Raw genomic sequence first — 17,415 nt, 5'->3', positions numbered from 1 at the left:
TTGGAGCGGCACAGCATGTTAACTCTTTGTCCCCACCAACTACTTCTCGGAATTGGTTCATACAGGGACATTCACCGTATCTTCGATCAAAATTCGTCTGTGGTTTTAGTAGGAAAGGGGGGGATTGAAGTGGTGTGAATTGCTTTATTTTGTTAACTTAGTGTATCTTCACGCTTAAAACTGTTCAGTATCTGTAAAAGTGCAAAAATATACAAAAATTAAACAAAGGCACTGATCGTAGTTTCTCAGATTCTTCCAAAAAGTATTTTTTTTTTTTATTGCCTTTGTAGGCAGTCGGGCATACGGCCCACCTGATGGTGAGTGGTTACCGTCGCCCATGGACTTCAGCAATGCCAGGGGCAGAGCCAAGCCGCTGCCTACCGAAAAACCTATTGAATAAGTTACAGTAAATAACTACCATTTTATTGCGAACGAATTTTATCACATCTTATTTCGTTGGATTTCATTCAATCCCATTTAATTAAAGTCTCATAATAATCATGTTGTTGCAAATTTTTTTAACCTATGAATAAAATATAAGTATTCGCTTAACGATCTCGGTTACCAGGCCATAGTATCTTAAAAAAAGCCATTACAAAAGATTCTAAATAAATGAATTACCTAAACACTTCGATCAAAAATAGTGTTGATCGAAGCCTAAGCAAGTGTATATTTATGTTATCTATGGCCAATGGGTTTGACCTAAAGGTTTTAAATACCAGGTCATAAAATCGCAAAAAAATAAATATGTCTATGGGTATCAGCGTTGCCAAATGTACGGCAATTGCCGTTTCGTACGGCAATCATGCTTCTAAAAGACAAATTGTACGGCATACGGCAGAGTGGTCATTGCCGTATTCTAAAATACGGCAACAAGAGCATAAAGCTAAAAAAACAATTAATGTATCTAAAGTGATTACAGAACGTGAATACTTTTTGCGTAAACATAAGCGCATCCAACTCTTGTAATAGACAATGTTTTATGTTTGGTACGGGGAATTCCCTACAACCTACAACGCCTGCTCTTCGAGTCGTCTCCTCAAGTCGCCTCGCCGCCTCGCTCTTGTGTCATTGTTTGTACTAGCAAGTGTAGCTTCATTTTGACATTTGAAAAAGTGCAGTGTAGTGATACATGAGTTAATGTATAAAATGTGTATAAAAAGAATCTTCAGTGCAGTAAATCTAATCAAAACAAAACAAAGAAACCGCCTCTTAACATCTACCATAAATGGAACAATATTAGCAAATAGTACTGTACGAGCTTTAAGCCAACCCCCGAAATGATCAATAAATGAAAAAAAACCCATCAAATTACGGAAAAGATCAGATTATTGAAACTGAACTTACTTTAGGCAATAATACAGATTTGATGAGAAGAGAGGAGTGAAAAATATGTATTATTTTAATTTCATCCTAGAAATAAATAATAATAAACTTTGAATTACTTTGTACGGCAATTTTTGTTTAAATACGGTAGATTTTTTTCTCCAGTACGGCAACCCAATGTTGGCCCAGCGGCAACACTGATGGGTATAGCTCTAAGGTGTAAGTTTGTAAAATGTGAATAGCCGAATTAAAATATTTTGAAAATGAGTAAATCGAAAGTATCAGCTGAATGGAAGAAGAGAGTTAAGTCAGAGTACATGCGGCTTCGACAAGTAAAGGTAACTCAGAATGACAATATTGAAGTTTACGATATATGAATCTGGATATGAATGTAATGTAAATTTTTTTAGCGTTTCAAACGCGCTGATGAAGTGAAAGTAGCATGGGCGCGCAATTTGCAAATAATGTCCGAAGCTATAGAGATGCCTGAGGCGGAAACTACGGATCGTACTAAACGGCCCTTCTGGCCCCCGCCGGCGCCTACATCGAGCCATGAGAGCCTTATGAAGAGGGCCGAAGTTACCTATACAGACGGTAAATCTTAACTTTGCCCTTACTTAACCATGTAGTGTTCATTAAATGCAAATCCGCGCAAGTGGGTACCACCATGCTACCTCATGATGCGAAGCAGTCGTGTGTTCCGGTTTTAATGATTGGATCCTCGCTGTATTTTGTTTTATGGTGGGTAGCTTCATCGCGTCGTGGTTTCCTGTAGCCACCAAAGAAACAGTGATCCTCTTAGCTGTTAAAATTGTTTTGCATTTCTGAAATTTTAGGGTGGGCACCACAACTCCGTAATCCAATTTCAGAAGGAAAATAATTTAAAAGTCCCACAAGCAATTGCAACCCATAATTTGAAAAAATAATATCATTTGTATCTTACCTTACCTACAAGCAAGGGCGGATACAGCTTTGGCGCCAGGAGGGGGTCACATAGTCAAATTTAGATGCGTTCGTTCCCAAACGTTTGCCATTATACAAAGTTATTATATTATATTAAATTAATTAAATATTGAAGGTATGTAGTTACATAAAATCTGTATGGTGACAAAATATATATAAAAAAAATCATTATATTCAATTAGTGGTCCACCTAAGTCCTGGAACCAGCTCATGGGGTGGTCATGACCCCCATGACCCCCCCCCCCCTCTGGATCCGCCATTGCCTACAAGTCTTGTCTACATCAATTAAGATAGACTATATCGACTGCAAGCCTATTAATTGACTTTTCTATTATCAATTCTTATCAACTGCTGTCTTATTAATCACATTTTCTGTCAGCACTTATCAACCAATAGCCCATAAATTGGTTAGAGGCTATTAGCTTTTAACAGTTTCTGTCACTGGGATTAATTAAACTCCTAACCTCTTTGCATTTTTGAGTTTCAATAAAATGTGTGTGTGACTAGCCCTGTCTTGATTTAGTGGCAAGCTCAACCACAACAGGCCAATAGAGTGTTGAACTGCTAAATATGTTCCACTGTCCTGTACTGTAAACATAATGTTTTAGCCTTATCGCAGTAATGTACACCATATAAAAAACAAAAAAGTTCCAGAGTTGCTAAGTAGTTTTTTAAGAATTGCAAAATTTTGTTGCAGTGTTATCAGCAACAAAATTAACTATTCTATGCACTCAAAACATTTTTCTCTAATGAACTAAACTTAATAACAAAAAAGTTTCTAATTCCCATTTACTTTGACGTACAACCCAAAATACTCAACCCTTCTGAACTGCTGATTCCATATGGTGTTCCTTTTCGGTTTTTTTTTCATGAAAGACATAGACTTAGTTTTTCATATTGAGAGCAAAACAGTTTAGAGGACTTCCTACTACTTACTGAATTAAAATATTTTGCAGGTTCAGGTGTAGTGACAACCCAACAGGTACCAATAAGAATAATCAACTCTGTGAATCCAATTCCGACGATGTATACATGGGCTCCAACACAGAAAAATTTTATGGTAGAAGATGAGACTGTTCTGCACAACATTCCATACATGGGAGACGAGGTCCTGGATCAGGATGGTACATTCATCGAGGAGCTAATAAAGAACTACGACGGGAAAGTGCATGGTACATCGGCTTTCATGTCATTACTATAAATGTGGACTGGGCCAGTTTTGTTGAAAAATGATCTTTGTTTCTTACAAATAGTGAAAAAGATGTCTTCCTTGAAAAACAAACCTTAATAATATTCTCTTTAGTTGCAATCTTCTTTTTAATTAAGTCAACACTTTAATAAAGTATCTTCTTATTAATTCACTCCTGTAGTACACAAAACATTAAACTCACTTAATTTTTGGGGCTTTATTGATATTTCAAGTATAACTTTATGTTTCGGTCTGTTTTGTAACATTACACATTGTATGTTCTTTCATATTCATACTTACATATTGGCTGAGTAGCGTTGGCTATGGTCACGACCAAACCTCTAATATTTTTTTAGTTAACCTTCGATCAGTAACTAATTACATAGTATGTAAAAGTTATGAATTAAAACTTTGTTCATAAATGATAGTAGCTTAAACTATTGGCTCTGTCCACAAACATTGGTGTGTGGCACACATCCATGCTTATTCCTGTGCAGAAGCCTCAACAGATAATATAATAATTAGATAATGCTTTACACACAACAGAAATTCACTTCAACATGCTGCTTTTACAATCAAACTAGTAATTAAGGGATTTAAAAAAAAAACAATATGATCATGCTTAATACTCATGAATTACATTTGCATCTGCTAATTAATTGTGTGAGAGTAAAAAATTAATTGGTTATTAAGTAGTCATAAAAATGTACTAATTAAGTGGAATAATGAAGATGTTAAAATTAAATATTTGGATAGAAATTCTATTTTCAGTTAGACTATTGTAAAATCACTTCTTCTTAAAGATATTTCTTACTGGTAAACTTAAATTACTGGTACAAAAATGAAATTATACAGAAATTTTTGTTCACTAGGTGATAAAGAGGGGGGCTTCATAGATGACCAGCTATTTGTTGATCTGGTGCATGCATTGATGACTTACCAGACTAAAGATGATGTCAATGAAGAGAAACGAGAAAGAGAGTCAAGAAATTCTAAAGAAGATGTAGAGGTATATCTTTTCTAGATAGGTTTTTGCCATTTTGATTTTATTTATCCACAATCACTGTGTCTATTTCACAACTGATAATGCTGACCCTAAACATTAAGTACGAAAAAACAACAATTATATGTGATAATGTGACTGAATAATTTTACTTGAATTAGAGATAAAACAGAATTCATATTACAAATACAGAAAGAAAGCAGCAAAGACAAAGATGACAAAAGCAAAGAAGATCTCCCAGAGGAAAAGAAGACAGCAGTTGAGAAACAGTTTCCGATTTTCACCATATTCCAGGCGATCAGCTTGCAGTTTCCTGACAAAGGAACAGCTCAGGAGTTAAGAGAGAAGTAAGTCCCAACCTGTAGTAATGTACTGTAATTTTGAATAAACAGCCTGTCATGTGTCCTCACTTCTGGGCTTTGGGCTTTAGTCATTAACAAAATGATATACTGGTGAGAACAATGATCAATATGTTTATTTATTAATCTGTTTTTATCAAGCTGGTGCTGGAGATTACAAATATCGAAAACAAATATATTAGTTAGGCATATAACATATCTCATTGTAGGCTATACTCATCACACAAACATAAAAATAAAAAGTCACGGTCATATAAAATACAAACAGTACAGAAATTTAAAACTGATAAAATAGAACTGAGGGGCTCCGAATAGGGTCCCTTATTTATTTCACGTGTAAGTCGCGTTTGTGGATCAACTTGTAATTAACACAACAATCGAACTATCCAGAAATACATGAAGGCAGCGTCGGAACGGTACTTCGATAAGGCTATGCGTCATGATAATCGCCTTATCGTTGCCGCCGCTGACTACTCCCCGAATCCTGATCACGCAGGAGCCAGTCACCGTCGACGCCCTAGACACGTCCTTACGGATCCATCAGATCCAATAACCTTTACATTAGACGCCTTCAGCTCTAACACTAGGAGCAGGCTTAGGGACCCCGGTAACCGTACTCGTCGAACTCGACAAAGAGTTCGCCGTGCAACCTAACCCATGAATCAGCTCGCTGAGTTTCTCGCCGGATCTTCTCAGCGGGTCGCGATTCCGATCCGGTAGTAGATTCATTCGCGCAGCAGCTGCTCTTGAGCTGTTAGGTCTCCTTCGGAGGCGCTCGGGTAGCTGTTAGCAAATCCCACCTCTCCTGGCTGAGCCTTTGCTCGCCCACCTGTCCTGGTGAAACTGGAAAAGCCTCCGGGCCACCAGTAATCCTTCAATCATAAAAAAAAAAACAACAATCGAAACAATAAGAGCTTTATTTTTGTAGCGGTTTACACTGTTAAAACACTTTTTTATTTCTTTGTGTTATTTGGCGGCAAAATATCGTGATGTCACAGATATCATCAGATCTTTTTTTTTCAACCTGTCGTGCGTTCCGGCTCACGTATCATAAAAAAGGTGCGTTCTTAAACGCCACAGAATTTTCGAAATTTGGATTACCAATAGACATCAATGCACAAACTGTTACATCACATCATCTATCACAATTTCCAATAAATAGTAATATTATCTTTCTTCTTTTATGCAATATTCTGTATATTTATTTATTTTGGAAATCAAAATATCCATATGTTGAAATTAGGGAAACAAATATGAAAGAAGTTTCTACCATTAACATTACAAATGAGTAGAAAGTAAACAGATAAATCAGACATTCATATATTAAAGTTTATCATAAAGGAAACATAATGAATGGGAACAATATATGGTATGTATCGGTACTCATCCACCTGTTGTTAATATCAAGTAGTAAATCCGATTGTTTAATATATTTATATATGAATACTGCTACCCTGTATGTACCTTAAATATATCAAGAACCACCAGGACTACAATACAAAAGACATAAAATGAAATTTAGAAACAAAAACTAACCGTAATAGTTTCGGCTTCAAGGAGCAAACCGGCACGGTCGACGCCATTAACACCCTGATAGACACTATACGAAAAGCCAAACAAGAGAGGTCACAGGTTGTCGCCGTCTCGCTCGACATCAGGGCAGCTTTTGATAACGCCTGGTGGCCGGTCCTATTACACCGCCTTAGAGATATACGATGCCCCAAAAATATCTACGGCCTCATCAAGAGCTACCTCCGAGACAGGCGCGTCGTTCTGGACCACGGAGGAGTTCGCGTCTCCAGAGCCACGTCAAAAGGCTGCGTTCAGGGCTCGGTGTGCGGGCCTGCATTGTGGAACATCATACTTGATGAACTATTGGAGATCCATCTACCATCGGGATGCCACATGCAGGCCTACGCAGACGATGTGGTACTCGTGGTCACCGCCGAAAATGTCAATCGCCTAGAGGAGCTCACCGACACGGTTCTCCAACAGATAGTGAATTGGGGAAAAAGCGTCAAGCTCGAATTCGGGGCCTCCAAAACACAACTGATCGCCTTCACCCCCAAGGCCAGAACTCTTAGGGTGGAGATGGACGGTCAAATCTTAAAAACCTGTAAGGAGATCAAGCTCCTCGGAATAATTTTGGACGAAAAGCTACTCTTTGGCCGCCATGTACAGTACGTCCTGGGAAAAGCCTCGCGAATATTCAACAAACTGTGCTTGTACTCCCGACCAACCTGGGGTGCTCATCCCGAGAACGTGCGCACCATCTATCTCCGAGTCATCGAGCCAATCGTCACCTACGCTGCCGGGGTGTGGGGACACATAGTAAACAAGCGCTACATCAAAAAATCTTTGATGAGCATGCAGCGTGGTTTTGCCCTAAAAGCCATCAGAGGATTCCGCACTATTTCAACCTCCGCTGCTCTGGCTCTCGCACAATTCACCCCTCTAGACCTAAAAATCCGAGAAGTACACCAAATCGAAAAAGTCAGGCTCACTGGGAAAACTGAATTCCTCCCCAATGACATTTCTTATGAGAAACCTGTCCCCGTCAAGGACCTCCTACATCCCGCTAGAAGGCCGACTATCAAACCCATACCCTCCTCTGAACACCGAATTAACTCCGAAATGACGGACAGTACTCTGGTCACTCGCGTATTCACTGACGGAAGTAAGCAGGACGATGGATCAGTTGGAGCCGCATTCGTGCTTTACAGACCCGGCGACACTGAAACATCCGTAACAAAAAAGTACAAATTACACAGTAGCTGCACAGTCTTTCAGGCAGAGCTGTACGCCATCTGGAAAGCCTGTCAGTGGATTGTAAGCGAAAATCATCCCCACACATACATCTTCACCGATTCTCTCTCATCAATATACGCGATAAATAACAGAAGCAACACACACCCCATCATAGTGAACATACACAAACTCATACACGCTAACCACACTACACACAAAATTTACATAGATTGGGTAAAGGGACACTCGGGTGTCATAGGAAACGAGGAAGCCGATGCGGCTGCCAACAGCGGCGCACGCATGCACAAGGCCCCCGACTACTCGCAGTTCTCAATATCCTACGTGAAACACAAGATTCGCACAGAACACCACGCCATCTGGCAAGCCAGATACGAAAGCTCCCCGCAGGGCTCACACACAAAAACACTACTACCAAAACTGAACGACATCAAAGAACTCAACAAATGCACACAAACAAACTTTCAGCTTACACAAATACTCACAGGCCATGGATATCACAAGACATACTTACATCGCTTCAAAATAGCACCAGATGACACCTGCCCCTGCGACGGCACCTCCAGCCAAACTGTAGAACACCTCCTTAAAAACTGCCAAGCGTTCGCTGCGAAAAGGCACAGTCACGAAGAAACGTGCCACGCAGTACAGGTGCCACCATATAATTTACCTGAAATGTTAAAAAAGAAAGCTGCAATCAACTCTTTCACCTCGTTTTGCCAAATAATAATCAACAACATCAAGAAAATAAATGAAAACAATTAGAATAAATATACTACCAAATACATATTAATAAACACAAAAATAGACTGATAAGAAATAAATAAAAATACAAGGGTATAATGATACAATATATCCGAATGTATAGGAAATGTATAAAAAGTATGATATATAAATGTAAAGTAAGTATATATAACTAAATACAGATATATGTATAAGCATAAAGAATATAACACGGGGATATGTAATATGGACAGAAACGTATCAAATAGCGATCTGCCAGAAAACATACTCCCCAAAAGGAGAAACAAAGTAACTATTATTACATATAACACATATAAATTCCTAACGAGAATCAAAACAACCAAGATTATAAAACATAAGATACAGGAAAAAAAAAAAAAAAAAAAAAAACCGTAATAGTTATCCTCATCTTGTAAATGTCAGTATTGCCACATAAAAAGATAAAATAGATTGGCAACATTGATATGTATTTTTTTAAGGGATTTATTGACCTGGTAACTAAGACCTTTAAGTCATGTCTTATTTTAATTTAAATTCTTATTTTTATGATGATAAAATGATAATATGGAGTGAAATGAATTGAAATGAAATGAAGATGATGAATTTGAATCATTAATCAACTGGGATGAAATTAAATGAAATGAGATGAAATGATAAGGGATGAAATATAATCTCTGTAAAATGGTGATCATTTACTGAGATTTTTTCAGTGGACTTTTTGGAGGATTCCGAGAAGTTACGTCCAGCGGCTTTGTTTCGATTTCCCACTTTTGTGCACTCTAAATAGTTTATAAACCATCGTTATTAGCCATGTAAACTTAACAAAACCTTAAATAGACAAAATAAAACAAACAAACACAACTTAGCGTTCCCGCCAAAAAGTCCATTGATATATATGTACTAGACAGGCGTACAGCTGACGCGTACAGAGTACAGCTGACGCGTACAGAGTACAGCTGGCGCGTACAGAGTACAGGCGGTGACGTGTCGGTGCAGGTACCAGTCGCTGACCATGTCGGGCGACCCGCTGTGTCCGCCGCCCGAGTGCACGCCCAACGTGGACGGGCCGCTCGCCGAGCCCGTGCCGCGCGACCAGACCATGCACTCCTTCCACGCGCTCTTCTGTCGACGCTGCTTCAAGTACGACTGCTTCCTGCACCGTGAGTACTCCACCGCTCAAACTATCCGTAGACATAACTCGACTGCATACTTAGGCTTTAACTTAAAAAAATAACTTCAAAAACCCCTTACAAAACACGAGAATCATTATTGATTCGGTAAGGGCCGCAGACGTCTGGATGCCAATGTGATGAACAGTTCTAGTGTAGGAGCTGCAGTCATAGATGCTAAGTGAACGATAACATAAGTTGTTGTAACGACGGGGCTGACTCTAGTCTTTATCTGTTTGGCTGACAGGAGGTCAGGCGGCAGGTGAGGCGCCCGGCGCATTCGTCATGTTTACCTTCGTTATTATATTTTGCAGTTTAGTTGCACGTTTCGTCTCAGCAACTGTTACTAACAAAAAACCTTATCATTTGTCTTGGCTATGTGTTTTTTTTTTAATAGAACAAAGTACAAATATTGACTGCTAATTTTGTAACTGGAAGCGAGCATGTTTCACTACATTTTAAATATGATCCTTGCCTTGTTTGCACCGCGAGCCACGCGCCCGCGCCCGGGTCTTGCCCCACTGTTGGCCGACATTGTTGCTGGTCTGGGCAAACGCTTCGACTTAACATTTTGTGTTATTTAATTACCTTTGACCAAAATACCCGGCAATATCTAATGTAATCAATTGTAACATTTTTATATGACATGCATTTCGTTCTTGATTGTGTCATATTATATTTCTGATAAACGTACATTCAATAAAAACACACTATTCCCGGCGTCTCGTGTGGTTCTGTATCCATACCGTACCGTCCTATCGGCCCGTAGCTCGCAGTCGCCTTCGACCGCTGATCACATACACTATGTTGTTCTTCATTAACTTCACATATGTGTACCTAAATTTATTAACGGCTTGCATATCTTGTTTTATTTATGAACTTTGTTTACCGTATCAAGTTATTATTGTTCATTCATGATTCATTGTATGGGTAGATTTTTTTTATTATATCTTATATATCGTAAGCTGCCAACAATTTCAGTTTAAGAAAAATAAAATGAAACTAAAGTAACAAATATATACTTTATAATTTTCCACATATTGCAAATGAATTTGGCCACAATCTTAAAAACTGTCGTGGTCGTACCTGTGTCACAAAGGGGTGTATAATATTGAGAAGGCTTATTAATTAAATATTAAAGTTGATAGCAGCTTACTGCGCTACCTAACTAAACAACATCCATCATGTCATTCTCATACCAATAGTGTTCTTCAATGCCACCGCTTTTTATAACCTTGGAAGGCAGGCGAGCTTGTGGTCAACTTGACGGTGAGTGATCACGGTTGCTCATGGACATCAGCCATGCCAAGGGCACAACTCGGCATTTCGCTACTGTTGAAGGCTTTTCAAACCTCACTACGAGATGTCAGCGCTCCCAGAACGCCGGATTGGGCGTTCCAGAGTCGAATCTTTTTCAATCACTTTGTTATTGTCAACGAGCGTTCTACAGGCCACGGCGGGCTCGCGCTCTTGCCGCTATGGACGCCGACATGTTCATGCAGAACCAAATTGACCACTGCTTTTGCTAAGTAACCGACACTTGGCCCGCGCACAAGGCCTTAGTATTCCTTTAATCGCTGTGTTCGCGTAAACCCGTAGGACTACAAGCGTGCCACCCGCGGCCCAACCTGTCGAAGCGCAAGGGACCCGACCTCAAGCCCTTCTCCGAGCCGTGCGGGCCCAACTGCTACATGCTGCTGGTGACACTATATTATCTAACTTTTAACTAGATCTAGCACACAAATTCAAGAAATATAAAACTTTTTTTAATTGGCGAAGATTAGTTCACAACTTTATGAAGTTTGCCTCTCCCGGCGCCGTCGCCTCGGCTGAGTGTCGGTAGAGGACAGACGCCGACATCAGCATAGCCTCAAAAACTATCACTTGTCTGATGAAAATAGTGTCGCTAAAATGTCCAGTAAACGTCAACATTAGAATCTTATCTTCGAAGGATAAAATCTATATTAAAATGGAAAGGAGAAAATGGAAGTTAGAATGTGGACAAAACACCATCTTGAGAATAAAATTAAAAATACACACACATGGTCCATGCGTGAAGACGATGTAATCCAAAAGCTAATATAAAATATTTGTCTTCTAGTTAAATGAATCCTTTACTTTATAAGTTTTCGTATACAATGGTGTGTGGCAGGACGGGATGCGCGAGCGGCTGGCGCGCGAGCAGGCGGCCGGCGGACACGACTCGCCCAACGACGCCTCCTCCGAGGACAGCAACGACAGCAACCGCTTCCACAAGGGTACACACTAACGATATTTTTGGTGGCTGTCCAATTTTTTATTGCCGTCGTAAACAGCCGAGCATGCTGCTCATCTGCTGGTGAGAGGTTACTGTCGATTATGGATGTCAGCCATATCCGGGAGACCAGCCAAAGCCGGTGGTACAGAGATAGAGAGACAGAGAGATTAAACTATTACAGCGCGCAAAAAGAAGAGATAGACATCTATATGTTTGATTAACACGTGAATTATTTATGTTAAATGAATTCTCCTTATTCTAAAATTGTTCACTTGACAATGTGCAGGCAGCCACAGCAACTCCGGCGGCGGCGCGTGGGGCGCGGGCGGACACAAGCAGCACGCGGAGTCGCCGGCCGAGCCCGCCTACAGCGCGCTGGGTGAGTGCGGGCGGGGCGGGGCGGGGCGGGGCGGGGCGCGGCGTGACGCAGCGTGTCGCGGCGCGGAGTGACGTGACGGTTGTGCGCAGGGCTGTCGCTGGGCGCGGCGGAGTGGACGGGGTCGGACGTGTCGCTGCACCGCGCGCTGCACAAGGTGTTCCCGCACAACTACTGCGCGCAGGCCCAGCTCATGCTGTCCAAGACGTGCCAGCAGGTGTGGTGGCGGCGGCAGCGCGGCGGCGGCCAGGAGCCGGGCGCGGCCGTGGACCTCACGCCGCCGCGCAAGAAGAAGAAGAAGCACCGGCTGTGGTCCGTGCACTGCCGCAAGATACAACTCAAGAAGGACTCCGCCTCGCACCACGTGTACGTGCCGCCAACTGTTTACATCGTTTTAAATAAAGAAATAAATTAACGATATTTCCAGATTTAGGTACTGCAGCAGTGGTTCGCAAACTAGAGGGCGTCTTTTTTTTAAGTTTTCGGTCGATGTAGCAGCTCGCGATATACCACTCCCCTCCCTATCCAAAGGTCGCCAAATGTTTTCTCTCTACTGGAGGTGTCGTAGTCGAGAAAAGTTTTCGCACCTCTGTAATGTAGTAATAACGGACACATTGCAAAGTTTCATTTTACAAATAAAAAAATAAAGTTTGCTCAATAAAAAAGTATTGTAAGTTCCCACCCACGTTCGGGCGCCCTGCTAGTGTGCCCTGCGACTAGTCGCCCGCACACCGAGTAGTAGGGCGCGAAACGCAACATACCACACGGTACAGAGCATCAGTATATGATGCAAATCTGTTTAATGTTAAATAAACTAAAAATCACATAATAGCTGTAGATGTAAGAGCAGTAAGCACGTGGTTGCGCGCAGGTACAACTACACGCCGTGCGACCACCCCAGCCAGCCGTGCGACAGCCTGTGCCCGTGCCTGCAGTCGCAGAACTTCTGCGAGAAGTTCTGTCAGTGCAGCAGCGACTGTGAGTACCCCGCGCTGTGGCACCGAGCCGCGCGGACCACTCTTTTTTATTTATTGCTTAGATGGGTAGTCGAGTTTACAGCCCACCTGGTGTTAAGTGGTTACTGAAGCTCATAGACATTTAAAACGTAAATGCCACCACCCACCTTAAGATATGAGTTCCAAGGTCTCAGTATAGTTGCAACAGCTGCCCCACGGCAGAACTAGGCAGGGTGAGTAAGCCCCGTGCACGGCCGGCTCGTTCGCAGGTCAGAACCGGTTCCCGGGGTGCCGCTGCAAGGCGCAGTGCAACACGAAGCAGTGCCCGTGCTACCTCGGCGTGCGCGAGTGCGACCCCGACCTCTGCACCGCGTGCGGCGCCGACGCCTCCCCGCTGCACGCCGCGCCCGTCTACTGCAAGAACGTGTCCGTGCAGAGGTACCCATCCTTACTGTGCACACCCCCACCCCCACCCCCACCCACCCCTGCAGTAACGTGCTCGCCCTTGCAGAGGCCTGCACAAACACCTGCTGCTGGCTCCCAGCGACGTGGCGGGCTGGGGGATCTTCCTCAAGGAAGCCGCGCACAAGAACGAGTTCATCTCCGAGTACTGCGGGGAGATCATATCGCAGGACGAAGCCGACCGCCGCGGGAAGGTCTACGACAAGTACATGTGCTCCTTCCTCTTCAACCTCAACAACGGTCAGTACCATCACGCTTGAAATCCGCGTTCTACGAAGTCGCGGCACTCGGCCCTCCGATCCACTCTCGGTACTGGTAGACTCAGCGAAACACTGCTCTTACTAACACAGATGCTAGTAATCCTCTCGACCCCGTGAGCGCGCCTGCAGCCCGGTGAGACCAGGCAGGTCTCACGAAACACTCTTCACTTAGTAGGGGAAATAAATTAGGAATAAATGATCACGAAAATTGGTTCTAAATTTTTCATGTATCTAATATATAAAATTCTCGTGTCACAGTTTTCGTTGCCATACTCCTCCGAAACGGCTTGACCGATTTTGATGAAATTTTTTGTGCTTATCCGGTATCTATGAGAATCGGCCAACATCTATTTTTCATCCCCCTAAATGTTAGGGGTAGTCACCCCTAACATTTTTTTATTTATTTTTTAGACAAAATTTTTAATTTCTATTTTTTTATGATACAACATACAAAAATACATACAATCCTTAATTTTCACCCTTCTACGATCAACCCTTATTTTTTATTTGCTAATTAAAAACAAAAATTTTTTGCAAGAATTTTGTTTTTATTTTGTCATGACTTAGAATAAAAAATTTCATATTACTCTGAAATTTTCACCCCTCTACGATCAACCCCTATTTTTTATTTGTTAATTATAAATTTTAAATTTTTTGGCAAGATTTTATTTTTTATTTTGTCATGACTTAAAATAAAAAAAAAAAATTATTACTCTCAATTTTCACTCTTATGCGATCAACCCCTATTTTTCCATACGATTTTTATTTTTTTTATTCTATGCACAGATCCGCAATAAGGTTGCAAGATGGCAATCAAATATTATAATTGTAGCATGATAAATTCTTATTCAGAGTTTATAATTTCAAGTTCCTTTAATTATGATTTTTTTTTAATTCAATTTGATCTCCTGCCCTCGCCGGTCGACTACATACTGATCAACTATCAATCGATCAGTTATCCCCGCCAGGTGTCACCACTCATCCAGCAAACATCACGTAGTAGGGATGAGGACGAAGCCGGTCTCCTGTCTTACTCACTATATATTTTTCAGCCATGTTCCTTTGGTTTTATTTGTGTATCAATAGTATGTTCAGTAGGTCTGAAAATCGGCTACTATCTATATTTCATACCCCTAAGTGATAAGGGTTGTTCACCCCAAAAAAATTTTTTTTATATATTTTTTTGTTATAATGAGGTATAGTCCCCGGCACGTAACTTGGCAAGAGTCGTTAGATGCGCAGAAGTCGTTTTTTAGGTCTCTTTGGTTGTCAAGCGGGACGCGGGGAAAGACGTAGCACCGTTCCGAGCGCGCGATTAGTGAGTCAGTCGACTCTCCCCTCCCGCACCGCGTTCACGTTCCGTTCGCTCCCGCTTACACATGTGCCTACTAAAGTTGTAGGAGCCCTTTGTTTATATTGAGTTTTTGTTACGAGTGTTATTGTTTTAAATTTGTTTGCAATGCCAGGACCAAATTATACCAATGACCATAATTATAGTCGATTCAGTCACTGAGCGTTTTATTATTTACGCCAGTGACGACAGCGATTCTTCGTTATGTCGACGATGAGGAGCTAACTCCTTCCACCAGCTCAGGTCCTACCATAAATTTAATCCAAGGGGTAGCACTATTAGAAAATGATAGTGACGACGGCGACACATAATTTTTAATATTGAGTATATTTTGTTAAATAAACTTTTTAACTTTTAATTGTATTTTATTTATAACACCTAATACACTTCACGAATTCCTCTCTTTTCTTTAACTTTCTTCTAAACACACAGGCTTAAAAATAAATTATGACAAATAAAAAATTTAATAAAATAAAATTAACATATATGCGGGCAATAAAAGTGACCATTTTTTTGTTGCAATGTACACTATGCGCGACATTACCCCCACTACACCAAAACCTTGCCAACTTCCGTGCCGCTTACTATATTATGTGGTTGAATGAGGTTTTTGAGAATTTTATATATTATTTCCCTAGAAATCTTATTTAAGGCAACACAACGTTTGCCGGGTCAGCTAGTTTTATTATAAAATTTCAGATTTTGTCGTGGATGCGACACGTAAAGGTAACAAGATTCGTTTCGCGAACCACTCGATCAACCCGAACTGTTACGCGAAGGTCATGATGGTGAATGGTGACCATCGCATTGGTATCTTCGCTAAACGGGCGATCCAGCCTGGAGAAGAACTGTTCTTTGATTATAGGTGAGAATACGGTGGACTTTATTAATGATTCGCTAAATACATGAGATGATCTTCATAGTCAGCTTAGTACAATATTTGTAACCAGTGATGTCACAAACTGAGCACCGCCTACAACTTCTTGAGGCTCTTGCACGAGTGCCTGCGCTACTCTTGGTGTGATGTCGTCATCAAAGAAGGCTATGTGTTGACCCGTGGCGCGCCCGATCTTCAATGATAAATACTGATCAGCATATGTTGCCACCATCCACTTCAGGACATAAGGTCTAAATATTGATTCATGACAGGTTGACTGTCCCTCCAATCTGAAGACATGATTTATTTCAGAGAAAAATAAAACAAAACAGCTGCAGCACACCCCGCTGACTACCTTGCTAGGGCTATTTACAAATTCATTCGATTATTGTATTGTAATTTGAACTAATGGATTTTTATTTTCAGATATGGACCTACTGAGCAATTGAAATTCGTAGGAATCGAGAGAGAGATGGAGTTCTTATGAGAACAGTCCAAATAGCAGTCGCTCCAAGACTGCAGGACACTGAGAAAGTCAGTGTGAACTCTACTCACAGTTTCATTAGAATGTTATCTATGTGAAATTTGACATCTGAAGATAAGTGAACATGACAAGTGACATGTGGCATCTCATAATGTAACATTAATATTAAAACTCACGGTTTCTTGTACACCTGCCTGTGAGAGGTCACAGGTTTGAATTCTTCGCATGTCTTTTGTTTTTTTTGTAAATGTAAAGTAAGGTATGTCTTCTCAGTCGGCACACATTATAGATGAATTGGGAAGAGCATTAGACACGTCATGTTTAAATTAAATACCTGGCTAATTAATAATGAAATAATTTTATTGCATGAGATGTGGTAAAACCCGTTTCTCTCTTCTTCTTTAATAAATATGTAATAAAACCAAATTGTTTTTTATTTATTAAACCAAATACATATTTATAAATATATAATTAAATAATTTTTTATTTAATTTTGGTATACTATATTAAATGCTAATGAATGTAATATGGAATAGTATGGATGCAAAATCTAAAGTAAATGAAATAAATAAAAAATAAAATAGCTTGTGCGAATTTACAGCCCCACTTTGAGCTCACTGTATACAACATTCTTGGCGATTTTTAGCACCCTAAGCTGCTGTCACCATTCTCGTGGAATGCGACGAAGGGCTTAACGTACAACTTGACAGACAGTCTACAAAGTTTCTCAGCAGATCTTCCCAGTGGGTCACGATTGGGATCGGGTGGTAGATTCAGCAAAGCATTAATCTTGCTAAGGCTAGTGTTAGCAAGTTCTGTAAACTCACCCACCAAACCGGTGAAGCTGGAATAGCCTCTCGAGGCATCCAGCAA

The 17,415-nt window shown here is 40.8% G+C and overlaps 1 protein-coding gene across 2 annotated transcripts; it reads left to right on the top strand.

Annotated features, from left to right (window-relative positions):
- Window positions 1-792: 792 nt before the first annotated feature.
- On the top strand, window positions 793-16,968 carry LOC101745450 (histone-lysine N-methyltransferase E(z)). 2 transcript variants are annotated; one of them, XM_038013720.2, is made up of 15 exons: window positions 793-1,664; window positions 1,737-1,920; window positions 3,246-3,461; window positions 4,351-4,487; window positions 4,674-4,828; window positions 9,347-9,510; window positions 11,128-11,219; window positions 11,672-11,777; window positions 12,063-12,155; window positions 12,245-12,518; window positions 13,024-13,130; window positions 13,378-13,546; window positions 13,620-13,810; window positions 15,881-16,046; window positions 16,485-16,968. In XM_038013720.2, exons 1-15 carry the CDS (start codon window positions 1,590-1,592, stop codon window positions 16,543-16,545), a joined length of 2,190 nt encoding a protein of 729 aa, XP_037869648.1. In that variant the 5' UTR covers window positions 793-1,589; the 3' UTR covers window positions 16,546-16,968. The 2 variants fall into 2 exon arrangements, with proteins under 2 accessions (XP_037869648.1, XP_037869647.1); XM_038013719.2 differs by having other exon boundaries at window positions 11,119-11,219.
- The last annotated feature ends 447 nt before the right edge of the window (window positions 16,969-17,415 follow it).

This window comes from Bombyx mori, chromosome 11 (assembly GCF_030269925.1).
Source record: "Bombyx mori chromosome 11, ASM3026992v2".
Lineage (NCBI taxonomy): Eukaryota > Metazoa > Arthropoda > Insecta > Lepidoptera > Bombycidae > Bombyx > Bombyx mori.
The sequence above is the reverse complement of the archived record's forward strand: the minus strand, read 5'-3'. Positions and strand labels throughout refer to the sequence as shown.

Bases quoted from the DNA above. Each gene is read 5' to 3' on its own strand.
- LOC101745450 (XM_038013719.2), top strand. From the start codon at position 1,590: ATGAGTAAATCGAAAGTATCAGCTGAATGGAAGAAGAGAGTTAAGTCA. The intron at 3,462-4,350 runs GTACATCGGCTT...TTTGTTCACTAG, and splicing joins CTACGACGGGAAAGTGCATG to GTGATAAAGAGGGGGGCTTC. The intron at 4,829-9,346 runs GTAAGTCCCAAC...GTGTCGGTGCAG, and splicing joins GCTCAGGAGTTAAGAGAGAA to GTACCAGTCGCTGACCATGT.